Source organism: Danio rerio, chromosome 8 (assembly GCF_052040795.2).
Source record: "Danio rerio strain M-AB ecotype USA chromosome 8, GRCz13ab, whole genome shotgun sequence".
In the NCBI taxonomy this organism is placed as follows: domain Eukaryota; kingdom Metazoa; phylum Chordata; class Actinopteri; order Cypriniformes; family Danionidae; genus Danio; species Danio rerio.
Window position 1 is genome coordinate 37,091,666 of NC_141028.1, and position 21,527 is coordinate 37,113,192.

Consider the following 21,527-nt stretch of genomic DNA (forward strand, 5'->3'; position numbering starts at 1 on the left):
ACAAATCTCATTGTTTTGTTTTTCACCTAAAATAGTAATTAAAACATCCAAGATGTGTTTTGCCTCATCAAAATGTGGAATTTGATCAGCAAACTACTCATTCTAAGACAACTATGCCTTGGGCTAAATGACTTGGCTTCAAGTACGATGCCACACGATTCAGAAATGAAGGTACAGACTGCACAAACAGATAAACGACATGATGCATCTCATTTCACCACAACTAAAGGCAGCGACAAAAAAAAAGTCAAGCTCTCACGATGATGACATTTCTCATGCAACCCTTTAGCAAGCCTACATAGTATTTATGCCTAAAAGTCACTGCATGGGTAAATAAGAAACAAGCAACACACACACACACATATATATATATATATATCCATGGGCCACTGTAAAGTAATATGGTTCTGTCATAACGTTTTGAATGAAAATCTGCATTTGGATAAGACACCTTTAGTATAGTTTTGATTTTAAGGCATAATAAAGATCAAATGCAAGTACGAGTGGATTTACATTGAAAATTTCAAACGCATCAAGAAAACCATGTGCTAAGGAAATTTCAAACCATTTGGAACGCACAGAGACGAGCTTTTGTGCAAAAATGAACTTAAAGGTGCCTTTAAAAAAGTGTCAAAGTACTTTTGAAAACAAAAAAGCAAACCCCCAATAGGTGGCAGCAAGAGGCCGCTTTATTTGAGTAAAGCATTGAACGATTCATTCAGCCAAAGAAGCCAATAGGATGAACGGACAGTTGAATCAATCCCTGAATCATCGACTCACCCGAGTCTTCTTGGCGAAGGCCTGAATCGTTCGTGCAGGGAAACGTCGCTGTGTATTATTCAGAGATGGCCAACTGTTCTGCTGTTTATTTTATTATACTTATCGCAATGATTTTACTACTACTATCAATAAAATTAATATTAATAATGATAATATTGCCGGAAGTTGTACAGCGCATGCGTCACGTGTTCATCATCAGCATCCATGACAACCGTCCTGTGGGTGTTGTTTGAATCTCGCTGTGTCGATTGGCATCTGATCTCTGCGTCCTCCGTGACAATTTTTCCAGATTATCGATATTATTGATCGTTGGATACGTCGATTGATCGCCTGCTGTTCCCATCACTCAGGTTTGACCCTTTTTATTACGCTGTGCTTTGTGTTTGTGTTCAGTATGTCTTGTGTTCACTACAGGTTCCAGAGTCGACTCACCTACGACTCGCTCCAGTTTGAAGGCCTCAACATCAGCGCGGGGGAGCTGAAGCGGCAGATCATGAGGAGCAAGAGGCTGAAGTTCTGCCAGCTGAAGATCAGCAACGCCCAGACTGATGAAGGTGAGTTGAGGAAAAGACACTTCAACTGTTCTACGCTAACATTAGATGCGTTACATCAGACACTTCTGGAAGCTGTAAGGTGGTGCTGATGCTGACATGTAGGGATGTTTTGGCTGTTTTAAAAGGCTAATGGCTCTCAAAGTATACCGTGCTCCATAATTATGTGCTGATTCTGATTTTATTTTGCTGTCAGAATACACAGATGATGCTCTCATCCCTAAAAACACGTCGGTCATCATCAGACGGATCCCTGCGGCGGGACTGAAGTCCTCAAACAGAAGATTTGTTGGGTAAGTGCTGTGAAATGAGCACACGCGTCCTCTGTTAGATGTTATATGAAGACTCCTGGTCTGTCCCTGGTGTTTTAGTCACACAAGCTCCTTTGTTTTGCAGACATCAAGCTGGACGCTGGCGTGAACCTTCACCTAGAGCTGATCCTTCACTCCTCTCACTGGAGCAGTTGTTGAAGGTATTGAACAAATGAATAGCACAATAGCAAAACGCAATGTAAAGCACACAATATACGCACACGCACTCAGCTTCTTAGGGAGATTTGAGATTGTTTGAAGGGTTGAGGGTGAAAAAGATTCAAATGTGCAAATGCCTGTGAAACAGACTGAGAATCTGGCTGAGGCAAAGGCGTCAGAGGAGGACAAGCTGAAAGCGGTGATGTACCAGTCCAGCCTGTGCTACTACTCCAGCAGGTGAGCGTTCAGACACTGACAGGTTTGCTTTGTGAGAGATGTCTGAGCTGATTCTCATGGTTCTGATGTTCACTAGTGAGGCCATGAGGCTGCTTGGGATCCCGGGACACCACATTAGGCACTGCCCCACTAATGTGGTAACTGGGTTTTCCAAGCTCACGGTTGCTGTGAACTTGAGCTCTTGTCCTCATCAGTCAGATTGTTTGCTCAGAGTTTGACTGTCACTCCTCAATTCACAGGGCAGCCGCTCCGCGCCGCACAAGCGCATCCGGAAGAGCACAGGGATTCCCCGCAGCTTCCTGTTGGAGGTGGACGACCCAGACCGAAAGGGAGTCATGATAGACGGCAGCGGCCGATACGTCATTCCCATCATAGACGCGTGAGTAAACTGTACTTGGCATAGCCGCATGTTCTAGTGTTTGTCCAAATCTCACATGATGTCTGCTTGTGTGTGTTTGCGCTCGATCTGTTCAGTGAGGCCTATGCTGCTGAGAAGAGAAAGAGGCCGTCCTTCTCCTGCCAGACCGAGCCTTTGCCCTCCTCGTCCTCAGCAGGTGCGGCATCTTCGGTCCAGGACGCCGGAGGGAAACGGTCCCGCTCCCCATCTTCACCAGAGACGCGCGGCGACCAGAAGAGACCACGTCGCTGAGAGACCTTCATCCAAGAGACCTGGAGCCGACGTGTAAATATTGTACATAGTTTATTAATAAAAGATAATAAAGATTATAGCCGCATGAACTGTGTGGACTGGTTAACCTTCACTCCAGCAGTGCAACACACACACACACACACACACACACACGAATGAATTCATAAACACAATATCATGAAGTTTTGCTTTAATTTAGGAAAAGAGAAACTCTTCTGGGCTAAAATCTGATGGGTTTTTTTCAGCGTTCTTACTTCAGTCTTTAATGTCAGGTGATCTTTCAAATGTCAGTGTAAAGTGTTGAGTACACTATTAGTGCTCAGTCGTGTTTTTCATAGTTACCAGTGCCGATGGAGTTTTTTGAAGCGTCATATTCTGCTGGAAACGTTTCATTTGAATGGTAATGTCCCATAAGCGGAGGTCTTGTGAGTAACTTCACAAGTCGGTCAAAGTCTACACCGGTGACAAGCTCATCTACTCCCAGAACCTGCTACTCTCTACCTACACGTTGTCAGCTGATGTTTCAAAACCTCAACACTCGCATACAGAACAGCCTCAGCGTCTGCACCACTTATCGGCACTAGCTGCAAGTCTACACCCCCTCTGTCCAGAAGTGAGCACAGCCTCTTGGTACCATCCCAGCAAGCATTTTTTTGGGGTGTTTAAAGGTGCCAACTGACCATCAAAAGTAAAAATGACTCATTTTATCTCATCCCAACAGGGAAACCACCAACAATAAAGAATGAGTTACTATCTGGTGTCATGGCTTTGCAATTAAAACAAGTTTAGTTATAATGGAGGTCATTGGGGGCAAAAAACAGCCACTTGAACAATATGAACAATACATAAGGGTTAAAAGTCTAATAGACGGCTTGGTTAAAACCAGGCTAAATCTAGGCTGTCAGTGAGTGTGCACCCCTAACCCCGCCTCTCACAGTGACCTCACTAGCTCCGCTGAGTGCTTTGTGTCTCAGATTGCATGCAAGTCTGCAGCCAGATACTGCTGGAAGCTAGTCATCAAATACACAGGAACGAATGACTACACGTGTCAATCTGTCTATTAAACTATCTAATCTGTCTAGTCAGTCTTTTATTATCTTTTATATGCAAAAATATTCATTCATAAAAACATATGTATATATGAACACTGGGTCAAATAGGGTCCGTGCATTTTAAATCTAATAACAAAATTAACCCAATGTTGGTTTTGTCCATATTTAAATGAACGTGTGTAAACGCACGCTTTGATCAAACCTTTTATTCCCCTTGATGATATTGTGCTTTTTTTTCCCCTCAATGCCCTCCAAAGTTTCAATGTTTGGCCGTGTCTGCCATATCTGTTTTGTTTAAAAAAAAAAAAAAGGAATGCATCGGTTCCTGCATGTAGAATTCAGAAATCTCATGGCATTGAAAGAAAACTGGCAGCAGTTGAGTGCCGAGGTCAAAGGTCAGATGAGCAGGCATCACACCTGATAAACACCTGGGGCAACTGTACAGTAAAAAAAAAAAAAACAACAAGATTAAGAAATATTGCTTTAATTTGAGAGAGACAAAAAAAACTCTTCCGTGTTAAAATTTGATGTTCCTCCAGCGTTCTTACGTCAGTCTTTAATGTCAGGTGATCCTTCAAATGTCAGTGTAAATTGTTGAGTGTACCATTAGTGCTCAGTCGTGTTTTTCATAGTTACCAGTGCCGATGGAGTTTTTTTTTTTTAGAGCGTCATATTCTGCTGGAAAAGTTTCATTTTAATGGTAATATGCCATGAGCGGAGGTGTATGAGTAACTTCACAAGTTGACCATAGTCTAGAGCGATGACATGCTCATCTACTCCCAGAACCTGGCAGAACGAAATGTTGCAGCTCGTCCGGTCTTCAATGATGAGCCCAAAAGAGGCCACTTCACAGAGCCGGCCCAAGGCTTAAGAGAACTGAGAGGCAGGACAAGATGGCGGGCTGGACTTGGTTAACTTTAGATTTTACACAAATCTCATTGTTTTGTTTTTCACCTAAAATAGTAATTAAAACATCCAAGATGTGTTTTGCCTCATCAAAATGTGGAATTTGATCAGCAAACTACTCATTCTAAGACAACTATGCCTTGGGCTAAATGACTTGGCTTCAAGTACGATGCCACACGATTCAGAAATGAAGGTACAGACTGCACAAACAGATAAACGACATGATGCATCTCATTTCACCACAACTAAAGGCAGCGACAAAAAAAAAGTCAAGCTCTCACGATGATGACATTTCTCATGCAACCCTTTAGCAAGCCTACATAGTATTTATGCCTAAAAGTCACTGCATGGGTAAATAAGAAACAAGCAACACACACACACACATATATATATATATATATCCATGGGCCACTGTAAAGTAATATGGTTCTGTCATAACGTTTTGAATGAAAATCTGCATTTGGATAAGACACCTTTAGTATAGTTTTGATTTTAAGGCATAATAAAGATCAAATGCAAGTACGAGTGGATTTACATTGAAAATTTCAAACGCATCAAGAAAACCATGTGCTAAGGAAATTTCAAACCATTTGGAACGCACAGAGACGAGCTTTTGTGCAAAAATGAACTTAAAGGTGCCTTTAAAAAAGTGTCAAAGTACTTTTGAAAACAAAAAAGCAAACCCCCAATAGGTGGCAGCAAGAGGCCGCTTTATTTGAGTAAAGCATTGAACGATTCATTCAGCCAAAGAAGCCAATAGGATGAACGGACAGTTGAATCAATCCCTGAATCATCGACTCACCCGAGTCTTCTTGGCGAAGGCCTGAATCGTTCGTGCAGGGAAACGTCGCTGTGTATTATTCAGAGATGGCCAACTGTTCTGCTGTTTATTTTATTATACTTATCGCAATGATTTTACTACTACTATCAATAAAATTAATATTAATAATGATAATATTGCCGGAAGTTGTACAGCGCATGCGTCACGTGTTCATCATCAGCATCCATGACAACCGTCCTGTGGCTGTTGTTTGAATCTCGCTGTGTCGATTGGCATCTGATCTCTGCGTCCTCCGTGACAATTTTTCCAGATTATCGATATTATTGATCGTTGGATACGTCGATTGATCGCCTGCTGTTCCCATCACTCAGGTTTGACCCTTTTTATTACGCTGTGCTTTGTGTTTGTGTTCAGTATGTCTTGTGTTCACTACAGGTTCCAGAGTCGACTCACCTACGACTCGCTCCAGTTTGAAGGCCTCAACATCAGCGCGGGGGAGCTGAAGCGGCAGATCATGAGGAGCAAGAGGCTGAAGTTCTGCCAGCTGAAGATCAGCAACGCCCAGACTGATGAAGGTGAGTTGAGGAAAAGACACTTCAACTGTTCTACGCTAACATTAGATGCGTTACATCAGACACTTCTGGAAGCTGTAAGGTGGTGCTGATGCTGACATGTAGGGATGTTTTGGCTGTTTTAAAAGGCTAATGGCTCTCAAAGTATACCGTGCTCCATAATTATGTGCTGATTCTGATTTTATTTTGCTGTCAGAATACACAGATGATGCTCTCATCCCTAAAAACACGTCGGTCATCATCAGACGGATCCCTGCGGCGGGACTGAAGTCCTCAAACAGAAGATTTGTTGGGTGAGTGCTGTGAAATGAGCACACGCGTCCTCTGTTAGATGTTATATGAAGACTCCTGGTCTGTCCCTGGTGTTTTAGTCACACAAGCTCCTTTGTTTTGCAGACATCAAGCTGGACGCTGGCGTGAACCTTCACCTAGAGCTGATCCTTCACTCCTCTCACTGGAGCAGTTGTTGAAGGTATTGAACAAATGAATAGCACAATAGCAATGTAAAGCACACAATATACGCACACGCACTCAGCTTCTTAGGGAGATTTGAGATTGTTTGAAGGGTTGAGGGTGAAAAAGATTCAAATGTGCAAATGCCTGTGAAACAGACTGAGAATCTGGCTGAGGCAAAGGCGTCAGAGGAGGACAAGCTGAAAGCGGTGATGTACCAGTCCAGCCTGTGCTACTACTCCAGCAGGTGAGCGTTCAGACACTGACAGGTTTGCTTTGTGAGAGATGTCTGAGCTGATTCTCATGGTTCTGATGTTCACTAGTGAGGCCATGAGGCTGCTTGGGATCCCGGGACACCACATTAGGCACTGCCCCACTAATGTGGTAACTGGGTTTTCCAAGCTCACGGTTGCTGTGAACTTGAGCTCTTGTCCTCATCAGTCAGATTGTTTGCTCAGAGTTTGACTGTCACTCCTCAATTCACAGGGCAGCCGCTCCGCGCCGCACAAGCGCATCCGGAAGAGCACAGGGATTCCCCGCAGCTTCCTGTTGGAGGTGGACGACCCAGACCGAAAGGGAGTCATGATAGACGGCAGCGGCCGATACGTCATTCCCATCATAGACGCGTGAGTAAACTGTACTTGGCATAGCCGCATGTTCTAGTGTTTGTCCAAATCTCACATGATGTCTGCTTGTGTGTGTTTGCGCTCGATCTGTTCAGTGAGGCCTATGCTGCTGAGAAGAGAAAGAGGCCGTCCTTCTCCTGCCAGACCGAGCCTTTGCCCTCCTCGTCCTCAGCAGGTGCGGCATCTTCGGTCCGGGACGCCGGAGGGAAACGGTCCCGCTCCCCATCTTCACCAGAGACGCGCGGCGACCAGAAGAGACCACGTCGCTGAGAGACCTTCATCCAAGAGACCTGGAGCCGACGTGTAAATATTGTACATAGTTTATTAATAAAAGATAATAAAGATTATAGCCGCATGAACTGTGTGGACTGGTTAACCTTCACTCCAGCAGTGCAACACACACATACACACACACACACACACACACACACGAATGAATTCATAAACACAATATCATGAAGTTTTGCTTTAATTTAGGAAAAGAGAAACTCTTCTGGGCTAAAATCTGATGGGTTTTTTTCAGCGTTCTTACTTCAGTCTTTAATGTCAGGTGATCCTTCAAATGTCAGTGTAAAGTGTTGAGTACACTATTAGTGCTCAGTCGTGTTTTTCATAGTTACCAGTGCCGATGGAGTTTTTTGAAGCGTCATATTCTGCTGGAAACGTTTCATTTGAATGGTAATGTCCCATAAGCGGAGGTCTTGTGAGTAACTTCACAAGTCGGTCAAAGTCTACACCGGTGACAAGCTCATCTACTCCCAGAACCTGCTACTCTCTACCTACACGTTGTCAGCTGATGTTTCAAAACCTCAACACTCGCATACAGAACAGCCTCAGCGTCTGCACCACTTATCGGCACTAGCTGCAAGTCTACACCCCCTCTGTCCAGAAGTGAGCACAGCCTCTTGGTACCATCCCAGCAAGCATTTTTTTGGGGTGTTTAAAGGTGCCAACTGACCATCAAAAGTAAAAATGACTCATTTTATCTCATCCCAACAGGGAAACCACCAACAATAAAGAATGAGTTACTATCTGGTGTCATGGCTTTGCAATTAAAACAAGTTTAGTTATAATGGAGGTCATTGGGGGCAAAAAACAGCCACTTGAACAATATGAACAATACATAAGGGTTAAAAGTCTAATAGACGGCTTGGTTAAAACCAGGCTAAATCTAGGCTGTCAGTGAGTGTGCACCCCTAACCCCGCCTCTCACAGTGACCTCACTAGCTCCGCTGAGTGCTTTGTGTCTCAGATTGCATGCAAGTCTGCAGCCAGATACTGCTGGAAGCTAGTCATCAAATACACAGGAACGAATGACTACACGTGTCAATCTGTCTATTAAACTATCTAATCTGTCTAGTCAGTCTTTTATTATCTTTTATATGCAAAAATATTCATTCATAAAAACATATGTATATATGAACACTGGGTCAAATAGGGTCCGTGCATTTTAAATCTAATAACAAAATTAACCCAATGTTGGTTTTGTCCATATTTAAATGAACGTGTGTAAACGCACGCTTTGATCAAACCTTTTATTCCCCTTGATGATATTGTGCTTTTTTTTCCCCTCAATGCCCTCCAAAGTTTCAATGTTTGGCCGTGTCTGCCATATCTGTTTTGTTTAAAAAAAAAAAAGGAAAAAAAAGGAATGCATCGGTTCCTGCATGTAGAATTCAGAAATCTCATGGCATTGAAAGAAAACTGGCAGCAGTTGAGTGCCGAGGTCAAAGGTCAGATGAGCAGGCATCACACCTGATAAACACCTGGGGCAACTGTACAGTAAAAAAAAAACAAAAAAACAACAAGATTAAGAAATATTGCTTTAATTTGAGAGAGACAAAAAAAACTCTTCCGTGTTAAAATTTGATGTTCCTCCAGCGTTCTTACGTCAGTCTTTAATGTCAGGTGATCCTTCAAATGTCAGTGTAAATTGTTGAGTGTACCATTAGTGCTCAGTCGTGTTTTTCATAGTTACCAGTGCCGATGGAGTTTTTTTTTTAGAGCGTCATATTCTGCTGGAAAAGTTTCATTTTAATGGTAATATGCCATGAGCGGAGGTGTATGAGTAACTTCACAAGTTGACCATAGTCTAGACCGATGACATGCTCATCTACTCCCAGAACCTGGCAGAACGAAATGTTGCAGCTCGTCCGGTCTTCAATGATGAGCCCAAAAGAGGCCACTTCACAGAGCCGGCCCAAGGCTTAAGAGAACTGAGAGGCAGGACAAGATGGCGGGCTGGACTTGGTTAACTTTAGATTTTACACAAATCTCATTGTTTTGTTTTTCACCTAAAATAGTAATTAAAACATCCAAGATGTGTTTTGCCTCATCAAAATGTGGAATTTGATCAGCAAACTACTCATTCTAAGACAACTATGCCTTGGGCTAAATGACTTGGCTTCAAGTACGATGCCACACGATTCAGAAATGAAGGTACAGACTGCACAAACAGATAAACGACATGATGCATCTCATTTCACCACAACTAAAGGCAGCGACAAAAAAAAAGTCAAGCTCTCACGATGATGACATTTCTCATGCAACCCTTTAGCAAGCCTACATAGTATTTATGCCTAAAAGTCACTGCATGGGTAAATAAGAAACAAGCAACACACACACACACATATATATATATATATATCCATGGGCCACTGTAAAGTAATATGGTTCTGTCATAACGTTTTGAATGAAAATCTGCATTTGGATAAGACACCTTTAGTATAGTTTTGATTTTAAGGCATAATAAAGATCAAATGCAAGTACGAGTGGATTTACATTGAAAATTTCAAACGCATCAAGAAAACCATGTGCTAAGGAAATTTCAAACCATTTGGAACGCACAGAGACGAGCTTTTGTGCAAAAATGAACTTAAAGGTGCCTTTAAAAAAGTGTCAAAGTACTTTTGAAAACAAAAAAGCAAACCCCCAATAGGTGGCAGCAAGAGGCCGCTTTATTTGAGTAAAGCATTGAACGATTCATTCAGCCAAAGAAGCCAATAGGATGAACGGACAGTTGAATCAATCCCTGAATCATCGACTCACCCGAGTCTTCTTGGCGAAGGCCTGAATCGTTCGTGCAGGGAAACGTCGCTGTGTATTATTCAGAGATGGCCAACTGTTCTGCTGTTTATTTTATTATACTTATCGCAATGATTTTACTACTACTATCAATAAAATTAATATTAATAATGATAATATTGCCGGAAGTTGTACAGCGCATGCGTCACGTGTTCATCATCAGCATCCATGACAACCGTCCTGTGGGTGTTGTTTGAATCTCGCTGTGTCGATTGGCATCTGATCTCTGCGTCCTCCGTGACAATTTTTCCAGATTATCGATATTATTGATCGTTGGATACGTCGATTGATCGCCTGCTGTTCCCATCACTCAGGTTTGACCCTTTTTATTACGCTGTGCTTTGTGTTTGTGTTCAGTATGTCTTGTGTTCACTACAGGTTCCAGAGTCGACTCACCTACGACTCGCTCCAGTTTGAAGGCCTCAACATCAGCGCGGGGGAGCTGAAGCGGCAGATCATGAGGAGCAAGAGGCTGAAGTTCTGCCAGCTGAAGATCAGCAACGCCCAGACTGATGAAGGTGAGTTGAGGAAAAGACACTTCAACTGTTCTACGCTAACATTAGATGCGTTACATCAGACACTTCTGGAAGCTGTAAGGTGGTGCTGATGCTGACATGTAGGGATGTTTTGGCTGTTTTAAAAGGCTAATGGCTCTCAAAGTATACCGTGCTCCATAATTATGTGCTGATTCTGATTTTATTTTGCTGTCAGAATACACAGATGATGCTCTCATCCCTAAAAACACGTCGGTCATCATCAGACGGATCCCTGCGGCGGGACTGAAGTCCTCAAACAGAAGATTTGTTGGGTAAGTGCTGTGAAATGAGCACACGCGTCCTCTGTTAGATGTTATATGAAGACTCCTGGTCTGTCCCTGGTGTTTTAGTCACACAAGCTCCTTTGTTTTGCAGACATCAAGCTGGACGCTGGCGTGAACCTTCACCTAGAGCTGATCCTTCACTCCTCTCACTGGAGCAGTTGTTGAAGGTATTGAACAAATGAATAGCACAATAGCAAAACGCAATGTAAAGCACACAATATACGCACACGCACTCAGCTTCTTAGGGAGATTTGAGATTGTTTGAAGGGTTGAGGGTGAAAAAGATTCAAATGTGCAAATGCCTGTGAAACAGACTGAGAATCTGGCTGAGGCAAAGGCGTCAGAGGAGGACAAGCTGAAAGCGGTGATGTACCAGTCCAGCCTGTGCTACTACTCCAGCAGGTGAGCGTTCAGACACTGACAGGTTTGCTTTGTGAGAGATGTCTGAGCTGATTCTCATGGTTCTGATGTTCACTAGTGAGGCCATGAGGCTGCTTGGGATCCCGGGACACCACATTAGGCACTGCCCCACTAATGTGGTAACTGGGTTTTCCAAGCTCACGGTTGCTGTGAACTTGAGCTCTTGTCCTCATCAGTCAGATTGTTTGCTCAGAGTTTGACTGTCACTCCTCAATTCACAGGGCAGCCGCTCCGCGCCGCACAAGCGCATCCGGAAGAGCACAGGGATTCCCCGCAGCTTCCTGTTGGAGGTGGACGACCCAGACCGAAAGGGAGTCATGATAGACGGCAGCGGCCGATACGTCATTCCCATCATAGACGCGTGAGTAAACTGTACTTGGCATAGCCGCATGTTCTAGTGTTTGTCCAAATCTCACATGATGTCTGCTTGTGTGTGTTTGCGCTCGATCTGTTCAGTGAGGCCTATGCTGCTGAGAAGAGAAAGAGGCCGTCCTTCTCCTGCCAGACCGAGCCTTTGCCCTCCTCGTCCTCAGCAGGTGCGGCATCTTCGGTCCAGGACGCCGGAGGGAAACGGTCCCGCTCCCCATCTTCACCAGAGACGCGCGGCGACCAGAAGAGACCACGTCGCTGAGAGACCTTCATCCAAGAGACCTGGAGCCGACGTGTAAATATTGTACATAGTTTATTAATAAAAGATAATAAAGATTATAGCCGCATGAACTGTGTGGACTGGTTAACCTTCACTCCAGCAGTGCAACACACACACACACACACACACACACACGAATGAATTCATAAACACAATATCATGAAGTTTTGCTTTAATTTAGGAAAAGAGAAACTCTTCTGGGCTAAAATCTGATGGGTTTTTTTCAGCGTTCTTACTTCAGTCTTTAATGTCAGGTGATCTTTCAAATGTCAGTGTAAAGTGTTGAGTACACTATTAGTGCTCAGTCGTGTTTTTCATAGTTACCAGTGCCGATGGAGTTTTTTGAAGCGTCATATTCTGCTGGAAACGTTTCATTTGAATGGTAATGTCCCATAAGCGGAGGTCTTGTGAGTAACTTCACAAGTCGGTCAAAGTCTACACCGGTGACAAGCTCATCTACTCCCAGAACCTGCTACTCTCTACCTACACGTTGTCAGCTGATGTTTCAAAACCTCAACACTCGCATACAGAACAGCCTCAGCGTCTGCACCACTTATCGGCACTAGCTGCAAGTCTACACCCCCTCTGTCCAGAAGTGAGCACAGCCTCTTGGTACCATCCCAGCAAGCATTTTTTTGGGGTGTTTAAAGGTGCCAACTGACCATCAAAAGTAAAAATGACTCATTTTATCTCATCCCAACAGGGAAACCACCAACAATAAAGAATGAGTTACTATCTGGTGTCATGGCTTTGCAATTAAAACAAGTTTAGTTATAATGGAGGTCATTGGGGGCAAAAAACAGCCACTTGAACAATATGAACAATACATAAGGGTTAAAAGTCTAATAGACGGCTTGGTTAAAACCAGGCTAAATCTAGGCTGTCAGTGAGTGTGCACCCCTAACCCCGCCTCTCACAGTGACCTCACTAGCTCCGCTGAGTGCTTTGTGTCTCAGATTGCATGCAAGTCTGCAGCCAGATACTGCTGGAAGCTAGTCATCAAATACACAGGAACGAATGACTACACGTGTCAATCTGTCTATTAAACTATCTAATCTGTCTAGTCAGTCTTTTATTATCTTTTATATGCAAAAATATTCATTCATAAAAACATATGTATATATGAACACTGGGTCAAATAGGGTCCGTGCATTTTAAATCTAATAACAAAATTAACCCAATGTTGGTTTTGTCCATATTTAAATGAACGTGTGTAAACGCACGCTTTGATCAAACCTTTTATTCCCCTTGATGATATTGTGCTTTTTTTTCCCCTCAATGCCCTCCAAAGTTTCAATGTTTGGCCGTGTCTGCCATATCTGTTTTGTTTAAAAAAAAAAAAAAGGAATGCATCGGTTCCTGCATGTAGAATTCAGAAATCTCATGGCATTGAAAGAAAACTGGCAGCAGTTGAGTGCCGAGGTCAAAGGTCAGATGAGCAGGCATCACACCTGATAAACACCTGGGGCAACTGTACAGTAAAAAAAAAAAAAACAACAAGATTAAGAAATATTGCTTTAATTTGAGAGAGACAAAAAAAACTCTTCCGTGTTAAAATTTGATGTTCCTCCAGCGTTCTTACGTCAGTCTTTAATGTCAGGTGATCCTTCAAATGTCAGTGTAAATTGTTGAGTGTACCATTAGTGCTCAGTCGTGTTTTTCATAGTTACCAGTGCCGATGGAGTTTTTTTTTTTAGAGCGTCATATTCTGCTGGAAAAGTTTCATTTTAATGGTAATATGCCATGAGCGGAGGTGTATGAGTAACTTCACAAGTTGACCATAGTCTAGAGCGATGACATGCTCATCTACTCCCAGAACCTGGCAGAACGAAATGTTGCAGCTCGTCCGGTCTTCAATGATGAGCCCAAAAGAGGCCACTTCACAGAGCCGGCCCAAGGCTTAAGAGAACTGAGAGGCAGGACAAGATGGCGGGCTGGACTTGGTTAACTTTAGATTTTACACAAATCTCATTGTTTTGTTTTTCACCTAAAATAGTAATTAAAACATCCAAGATGTGTTTTGCCTCATCAAAATGTGGAATTTGATCAGCAAACTACTCATTCTAAGACAACTATGCCTTGGGCTAAATGACTTGGCTTCAAGTACGATGCCACACGATTCAGAAATGAAGGTACAGACTGCACAAACAGATAAACGACATGATGCATCTCATTTCACCACAACTAAAGGCAGCGACAAAAAAAAAGTCAAGCTCTCACGATGATGACATTTCTCATGCAACCCTTTAGCAAGCCTACATAGTATTTATGCCTAAAAGTCACTGCATGGGTAAATAAGAAACAAGCAACACACACACACACATATATATATATATATATCCATGGGCCACTGTAAAGTAATATGGTTCTGTCATAACGTTTTGAATGAAAATCTGCATTTGGATAAGACACCTTTAGTATAGTTTTGATTTTAAGGCATAATAAAGATCAAATGCAAGTACGAGTGGATTTACATTGAAAATTTCAAACGCATCAAGAAAACCATGTGCTAAGGAAATTTCAAACCATTTGGAACGCACAGAGACGAGCTTTTGTGCAAAAATGAACTTAAAGGTGCCTTTAAAAAAGTGTCAAAGTACTTTTGAAAACAAAAAAGCAAACCCCCAATAGGTGGCAGCAAGAGGCCGCTTTATTTGAGTAAAGCATTGAACGATTCATTCAGCCAAAGAAGCCAATAGGATGAACGGACAGTTGAATCAATCCCTGAATCATCGACTCACCCGAGTCTTCTTGGCGAAGGCCTGAATCGTTCGTGCAGGGAAACGTCGCTGTGTATTATTCAGAGATGGCCAACTGTTCTGCTGTTTATTTTATTATACTTATCGCAATGATTTTACTACTACTATCAATAAAATTAATATTAATAATGATAATATTGCCGGAAGTTGTACAGCGCATGCGTCACGTGTTCATCATCAGCATCCATGACAACCGTCCTGTGGCTGTTGTTTGAATCTCGCTGTGTCGATTGGCATCTGATCTCTGCGTCCTCCGTGACAATTTTTCCAGATTATCGATATTATTGATCGTTGGATACGTCGATTGATCGCCTGCTGTTCCCATCACTCAGGTTTGACCCTTTTTATTACGCTGTGCTTTGTGTTTGTGTTCAGTATGTCTTGTGTTCACTACAGGTTCCAGAGTCGACTCACCTACGACTCGCTCCAGTTTGAAGGCCTCAACATCAGCGCGGGGGAGCTGAAGCGGCAGATCATGAGGAGCAAGAGGCTGAAGTTCTGCCAGCTGAAGATCAGCAACGCCCAGACTGATGAAGGTGAGTTGAGGAAAAGACACTTCAACTGTTCTACGCTAACATTAGATGCGTTACATCAGACACTTCTGGAAGCTGTAAGGTGGTGCTGATGCTGACATGTAGGGATGTTTTGGCTGTTTTAAAAGGCTAATGGCTCTCAAAGTATACCGTGCTCCATAATTATGTGCTGATTCTGATTTTATTTTGCTGTCAGAATACACAGATGATGCTCTCATCCCTAAAAACACGTCGGTCATCATCAGACGGATCCCTGCGGCGGGACTGAAGTCCTCAAACAGAAGATTTGTTGGGTGAGTGCTGTGAAATGAGCACACGCGTCCTCTGTTAGATGTTATATGAAGACTCCTGGTCTGTCCCTGGTGTTTTAGTCACACAAGCTCCTTTGTTTTGCAGACATCAAGCTGGACGCTGGCGTGAACCTTCACCTAGAGCTGATCCTTCACTCCTCTCACTGGAGCAGTTGTTGAAGGTATTGAACAAATGAATAGCACAATAGCAATGTAAAGCACACAATATACGCACACGCACTCAGCTTCTTAGGGAGATTTGAGATTGTTTGAAGGGTTGAGGGTGAAAAAGATTCAAATGTGCAAATGCCTGTGAAACAGACTGAGAATCTGGCTGAGGCAAAGGCGTCAGAGGAGGACAAGCTGAAAGCGGTGATGTACCAGTCCAGCCTGTGCTACTACTCCAGCAGGTGAGCGTTCAGACACTGACAGGTTTGCTTTGTGAGAGATGTCTGAGCTGATTCTCATGGTTCTGATGTTCACTAGTGAGGCCATGAGGCTGCTTGGGATCCCGGGACACCACATTAGGCACTGCCCCACTAATGTGGTAACTGGGTTTTCCAAGCTCACGGTTGCTGTGAACTTGAGCTCTTGTCCTCATCAGTCAGATTGTTTGCTCAGAGTTTGACTGTCACTCCTCAATTCACAGGGCAGCCGCTCCGCGCCGCACAAGCGCATCCGGAAGAGCACAGGGATTCCCCGCAGCTTCCTGTTGGAGGTGGACGACCCAGACCGAAAGGGAGTCATGATAGACGGCAGCGGCCGATACGTCATTCCCATCATAGACGCGTGAGTAAACTGTACTTGGCATAGCCGCATGTTCTAGTGTTTGTCCAAATCTCACATGATGTCTGCTTGTGTGTGTTTGCGCTCGATCTGTTCAGTGAGGCCTATGCTGCTGAGAAGAGAAAGAGGCCGTCCTTCTCCTGCCAGACCGAGCCTTTGCCCTCCTCGTCCTCAGCAGGTGCGGCATCTTCGGTCCGGGACGCCGGAGGGAAACGGTCCCGCTCCCCATCTTCACCAGAGACGCGCGGCGACCAGAAGAGACCACGTCGCTGAGAGACCTTCATCCAAGAGACCTGGAGCCGACGTGTAAATATTGTACATAGTTTATTAATAAAAGATAATAAAGATTATAGCCGCATGAACTGTGTGGACTGGTTAACCTTCACTCCAGCAGTGCAACACACACATACACACACACACACACACACACACACGAATGAATTCATAAACACAATATCATGAAGTTTTGCTTTAATTTAGGAAAAGAGAAACTCTTCTGGGCTAAAATCTGATGGGTTTTTTTCAGCGTTCTTACTTCAGTCTTTAATGTCAGGTGATCCTTCAAATGTCAGTGTAAAGTGTTGAGTACACTATTAGTGCTCAGTCGTGTTTTTCATAGTTACCAGTGCCGATGGAGTTTTTTGAAGCGTCATATTCTGCTGGAAACGTTTCATTTGAATGGTAATGTCCCATAAGCGGAGGTCTTGTGAGTAACTTCACAAGTCGGTCAAAGTCTACACCGGTGACAAGCTCATCTACTCCCAGAACCTGCTACTCTCTACCTACACGTTGTCAGCTGATGTTTCAAAACCTCAACACTCGCATACAGAACAGCCTCAGCGTCTGCACCACTTATCGGCACTAGCTGCAAGTCTACACCCCCTCTGTCCAGAAGTGAGCACAGCCTCTTGGTACCATCCCAGCAAGCATTTTTTTGGGGTGTTTAAAGGTGCCAACTGACCATCAAAAGTAAAAATGACTCATTTTATCTCATCCCAACAGGGAAACCACCAACAATAAAGAATGAGTTACTATCTGGTGTCATGGCTTTGCAATTAAAACAAGTTTAGTTATAATGGAGGTCATTGGGGGCAAAAAACAGCCACTTGAACAATATGAACAATACATAAGGGTTAAAAGTCTAATAGACGGCTTGGTTAAAACCAGGCTAAATCTAGGCTGTCAGTGAGTGTGCACCCCTAACCCCGCCTCTCACAGTGACCTCACTAGCTCCGCTGAGTGCTTTGTGTCTCAGATTGCATGCAAGTCTGCAGCCAGATACTGCTGGAAGCTAGTCATCAAATACACAGGAACGAATGACTACACGTGTCAATCTGTCTATTAAACTATCTAATCTGTCTAGTCAGTCTTTTATTATCTTTTATATGCAAAAATATTCATTCATAAAAACATATGTATATATGAACACTGGGTCAAATAGGGTCCGTGCATTTTAAATCTAATAACAAAATTAACCCAATGTTGGTTTTGTCCATATTTAAATGAACGTGTGTAAACGCACGCTTTGATCAAACCTTTTATTCCCCTTGATGATATTGTGCTTTTTTTTCCCCTCAATGCCCTCCAAAGTTTCAATGTTTGGCCGTGTCTGCCATATCTGTTTTGTTTAAAAAAAAAAAAAGGAATGCATCGGTTCCTGCATGTAGAATTCAGAAATCTCATGGCATTGAAAGAAAACTGGCAGCAGTTGAGTGCCGAGGTCAAAGGTCAGATGAGCAGGCATCACACCTGATAAACACCTGGGGCAACTGTACAGTAAAAAAAAAAAAAAACAACAAGATTAAGAAATATTGCTTTAATTTGAGAGAGACAAAAAAAACTCTTCCGTGTTAAAATTTGATGTTCCTCCAGCGTTCTTACGTCAGTCTTTAATGTCAGGTGATCCTTCAAATGTCAGTGTAAATTGTTGAGTGTACCATTAGTGCTCAGTCGTGTTTTTCATAGTTACCAGTGCCGATGGAGTTTTTTTTTTTTAGAGCGTCATATTCTGCTGGAAAAGTTTCATTTTAATGGTAATATGCCATGAGCGGAGGTGTATGAGTAACTTCACAAGTTGACCATAGTCTAGAGCGATGACATGCTCATCTACTCCCAGAACCTGGCAGAACGAAATGTTGCAGCTCGTCCGGTCTTCAATGATGAGCCCAAAAGAGGCCACTTCACAGAGCCGGCCCAAGGCTTAAGAGAACTGAGAGGCAGGACAAGATGGCGGGCTGGACTTGGTTAACTTTAGATTTTACACAAATCTCATTGTTTTGTTTTTCACCTAAAATAGTAATTAAAACATCCAAGATGTGTTTTGCCTCATCAAAATGTGGAATTTGATCAGCAAACTACTCATTCTAAGACAACTATGCCTTGGGCTAAATGACTTGGCTTCAAGTACGATGCCACACGATTCAGAAATGAAGGTACAGACTGCACAAACAGATAAACGACATGATGCATCTCATTTCACCACAACTAAAGGCAGCGACAAAAAAAAAAGTCAAGCTCTCACGATGATGACATTTCTCATGCAACCCTTTAGCAAGCCTACATAGTATTTATGCCTAAAAGTCACTGCATGGGTAAATAAGAAACAAGCAACACACACACACACATATATATATATATATATATATATATATATATATATATATATATATATATATATATATATATCCATGGGCCACTGTAAAGTAATATGGTTCTGTCATAACGTTTTGAATGAAAATCTGCATTTGGATAAGACACCTTTAGTATAGTTTTGATTTTAAGGCATAATAAAGATCAAATGCAAGTACGAGTGGATTTACATTGAAAATTTCAAACGCATCAAGAAAACCATGTGCTAAGGAAATTTCAAACCATTTGGAACGCACAGAGACGAGCTTTTGTGCAAAAATGAACTTAAAGGTGCCTTTAAAAAAGTGTCAAAGTACTTTTGAAAACAAAAAAGCAAACCCCCAATAGGTGGCAGCAAGAGGCCGCTTTATTTGAGTAAAGCATTGAACGATTCATTCAGCCAAAGAAGCCAATAGGATGAACGGACAGTTGAATCAATCCCTGAATCATCGACTCACCCGAGTCTTCTTGGCGAAGGCCTGAATCGTTCGTGCAGGGAAACGTCGCTGTGTATTATTCAGAGATGGCCAACTGTTCTGCTGTTTATTTTATTATACTTATCGCAATGATTTTACTACTACTATCAATAAAATTAATATTAATAATGATAATATTGCCGGAAGTTGTACAGCGCATGCGTCACGTGTTCATCATCAGCATCCATGACAACCGTCCTGTGGCTGTTGTTTGAATCTCGCTGTGTCGATTGGCATCTGATCTCTGCGTCCTCCGTGACAATTTTTCCAGATTATCGATATTATTGATCGTTGGATACGTCGATTGATCGCCTGCTGTTCCCATCACTCAGGTTTGACCCTTTTTATTACGCTGTGCTTTGTGTTTGTGTTCAGTATGTCTTGTGTTCACTACAGGTTCCAGAGTCGACTCACCTACGACTCGCTCCAGTTTGAAGGCCTCAACATCAGCGCGGGGGAGCTGAAGCGGCAGATCATGAGGAGCAAGAGGCTGAAGTTCTGCCAGCTGAAGATCAGCAACGCCCAGACTGATGAAGGTGAGTTGAGGAAAAGACACTTCAACTGTTCTACGCTAACATTAGATGCGTTACATCAGACACTTCTGGAAGCTGTAAGGTGGTGCTGATGCTGACATGTAGGGATGTTTTGGCTGTTTTAAAAGGCTAATGGCTCTCAAAGTATACCGTGCTCCATAATTATGTGCTGATTCTGATTTTATTTTGCTGTCAGAATACACAGATGATGCTCTCATCCCTAAAAACACGTCGGTCATCATCAGACGGATCCCTGCGGCGGGACTGAAGTCCTCAAACAGAAGATTTGTTGGGTAAGTGCTGTGAAATGAGCACACGCGTCCTCTGTTAGATGTTATATGAAGACTCCTGGTCTGTCCCTGGTGTTTTAGTCACACAAGCTCCTTTGTTTTGCAGACATCAAGCTGGACGCTGGCGTGAACCTTCACCTAGAGCTGATCCTTCACTCCTCTCACTGGAGCAGTTGTTGAAGGTATTGAACAAATGAATAGCACAATAGCAATGTAAAGCACACAATATACGCACACGCACTCAGCTTCTTAGGGAGATTTGAGATTGTTTGAAGGGTTGAGGGTGAAAAAGATTCAAATGTGCAAATGCCTGTGAAACAGACTGAGAATCTGGCTGAGGCAAAGGCGTCAGAGGAGGACAAGCTGAAAGCGGTGATGTACCAGTCCAGCCTGTGCTACTACTCCAGCAGGTGAGCGTTCAGACACTGACAGGTTTGCTTTGTGAGAGATGTCTGAGCTGATTCTCATGGTTCTGATGTTCACTAGTGAGGCCATGAGGCTGCTTGGGATCCCGGGACACCACATTAGGCACTGCCCCACTAATGTGGTAACTGGGTTTTCCAAGCTCACGGTTGCTGTGAACTTGAGCTCTTGTCCTCATCAGTCAGATTGTTTGCTCAGAGTTTGACTGTCACTCCTCAATTCACAGGGCAGCCGCTCCGCGCCGCACAAGCGCATCCGGAAGAGCACAGGGATTCCCCGCAGCTTCCTGTTGGAGGTGGACGACCCAGACCGAAAGGGAGTCATGATAGACGGCAGCGGCCGATACGTCATTCCCATCATAGACGCGTGGGTAAACTGTACTTGGCATAGCCGCATGTTCTAGTGTTTGTCCAAATCTCACATGATGTCTGCTTGTGTGTGTTTGCGCTCGATCTGTTCAGTGAGGCCTATGCTGCTGAGAAGAGAAAGAGGCCGTCCTTCTCCTGCCAGACCGAGCCTTTGCCCTCCTCGTCCTCAGCAGGTGCGGCATCTTCGGTCCGGGACGCCGGAGGGAAACGGTCCCGCTCCCCATCTTCACCAGAGACGCGCGGCGACCAGAAGAGACCACGTCGCTGAGAGACCTTCATCCAAGAGACCTGGAGCCGACGTGTAAATATTGTACATAGTTTATTAATAAAAGATAATAAAGATTATAGCCGCATGAACTGTGTGGACTGGTTAACCTTCACTCCAGCAGTG

The 21,527-nt window shown here is 43.4% G+C and overlaps 5 protein-coding genes across 11 annotated transcripts; all 5 read left to right on the forward strand.

The window, feature by feature from the left end:
* Nucleotides 1-1,000: 1,000 nt before the first annotated feature.
* On the forward strand, nucleotides 1,001-4,185 carry LOC141375823 (E3 ubiquitin-protein ligase RBBP6-like). 2 transcript variants are annotated; one of them, XM_087265003.1, is made up of 7 exons: nucleotides 1,001-1,334; nucleotides 1,528-1,624; nucleotides 1,728-1,803; nucleotides 1,950-2,038; nucleotides 2,115-2,175; nucleotides 2,278-2,417; nucleotides 2,513-4,029. In XM_087265003.1, the coding sequence occupies exons 1-7, from the start codon at nucleotides 1,175-1,177 to the stop codon at nucleotides 2,685-2,687; spliced, it is 798 nt and encodes a 265-aa protein (XP_087121129.1). In that variant the 5' UTR covers nucleotides 1,001-1,174; the 3' UTR covers nucleotides 2,688-4,029. The 2 variants fall into 2 exon arrangements, with proteins under 2 accessions (XP_087121129.1, XP_087121130.1); XM_087265004.1 differs by lacking the exon at nucleotides 2,115-2,175 and having other exon boundaries at nucleotides 2,513-4,185.
* Nucleotides 4,186-5,667: 1,482 nt separating this feature from the next.
* Nucleotides 5,668-7,432, forward strand: LOC141375809 (E3 ubiquitin-protein ligase RBBP6-like). 2 transcript variants are annotated; one of them, XM_087264953.2, is made up of 7 exons: nucleotides 5,668-6,001; nucleotides 6,195-6,291; nucleotides 6,395-6,470; nucleotides 6,610-6,698; nucleotides 6,775-6,835; nucleotides 6,938-7,077; nucleotides 7,173-7,432. In XM_087264953.2, the coding sequence occupies exons 1-7, from the start codon at nucleotides 5,842-5,844 to the stop codon at nucleotides 7,345-7,347; spliced, it is 798 nt and encodes a 265-aa protein (XP_087121079.1). In that variant the 5' UTR covers nucleotides 5,668-5,841; the 3' UTR covers nucleotides 7,348-7,432. The 2 variants fall into 2 exon arrangements, with proteins under 2 accessions (XP_087121079.1, XP_087121080.1); XM_087264954.2 differs by lacking the exon at nucleotides 6,775-6,835.
* Nucleotides 7,433-10,345: 2,913 nt separating this feature from the next.
* Nucleotides 10,346-13,530, forward strand: LOC141375822 (E3 ubiquitin-protein ligase RBBP6-like). Of its 2 annotated transcripts, XM_087265007.1 has the most exons (7): nucleotides 10,346-10,679; nucleotides 10,873-10,969; nucleotides 11,073-11,148; nucleotides 11,295-11,383; nucleotides 11,460-11,520; nucleotides 11,623-11,762; nucleotides 11,858-13,374. In XM_087265007.1, the coding sequence occupies exons 1-7, from the start codon at nucleotides 10,520-10,522 to the stop codon at nucleotides 12,030-12,032; spliced, it is 798 nt and encodes a 265-aa protein (XP_087121133.1). In that variant the 5' UTR covers nucleotides 10,346-10,519; the 3' UTR covers nucleotides 12,033-13,374. The 2 variants fall into 2 exon arrangements, with proteins under 2 accessions (XP_087121133.1, XP_087121134.1); XM_087265008.1 differs by lacking the exon at nucleotides 11,460-11,520 and having other exon boundaries at nucleotides 11,858-13,530.
* A 1,455-nt stretch (nucleotides 13,531-14,985) lies between these two features.
* LOC103911535 (E3 ubiquitin-protein ligase RBBP6-like) lies at nucleotides 14,986-16,776 on the forward strand. Of its 3 annotated transcripts, XM_087262711.1 has the most exons (7): nucleotides 15,012-15,345; nucleotides 15,539-15,635; nucleotides 15,739-15,814; nucleotides 15,954-16,042; nucleotides 16,119-16,179; nucleotides 16,282-16,421; nucleotides 16,517-16,776. In XM_087262711.1, exons 1-7 carry the CDS (start codon nucleotides 15,186-15,188, stop codon nucleotides 16,689-16,691), a joined length of 798 nt encoding a protein of 265 aa, XP_087118837.1. In that variant the 5' UTR covers nucleotides 15,012-15,185; the 3' UTR covers nucleotides 16,692-16,776. The 3 variants fall into 3 exon arrangements, with proteins under 3 accessions (NP_001373493.1, NP_001373492.1, XP_087118837.1); NM_001386564.2 differs by lacking the exon at nucleotides 16,119-16,179 and having other exon boundaries at nucleotides 14,986-15,345; NM_001386563.2 differs by lacking the exons at nucleotides 15,954-16,042; nucleotides 16,119-16,179 and having other exon boundaries at nucleotides 14,986-15,345.
* A 2,948-nt stretch (nucleotides 16,777-19,724) lies between these two features.
* Nucleotides 19,725-21,489, forward strand: LOC141375810 (E3 ubiquitin-protein ligase RBBP6-like). Of its 2 annotated transcripts, XM_087264955.1 has the most exons (7): nucleotides 19,725-20,058; nucleotides 20,252-20,348; nucleotides 20,452-20,527; nucleotides 20,667-20,755; nucleotides 20,832-20,892; nucleotides 20,995-21,134; nucleotides 21,230-21,489. In XM_087264955.1, exons 1-7 carry the CDS (start codon nucleotides 19,899-19,901, stop codon nucleotides 21,402-21,404), a joined length of 798 nt encoding a protein of 265 aa, XP_087121081.1. In that variant the 5' UTR covers nucleotides 19,725-19,898; the 3' UTR covers nucleotides 21,405-21,489. The 2 variants fall into 2 exon arrangements, with proteins under 2 accessions (XP_087121081.1, XP_087121082.1); XM_087264956.1 differs by lacking the exon at nucleotides 20,832-20,892.
* The last annotated feature ends 38 nt before the right edge of the window (nucleotides 21,490-21,527 follow it).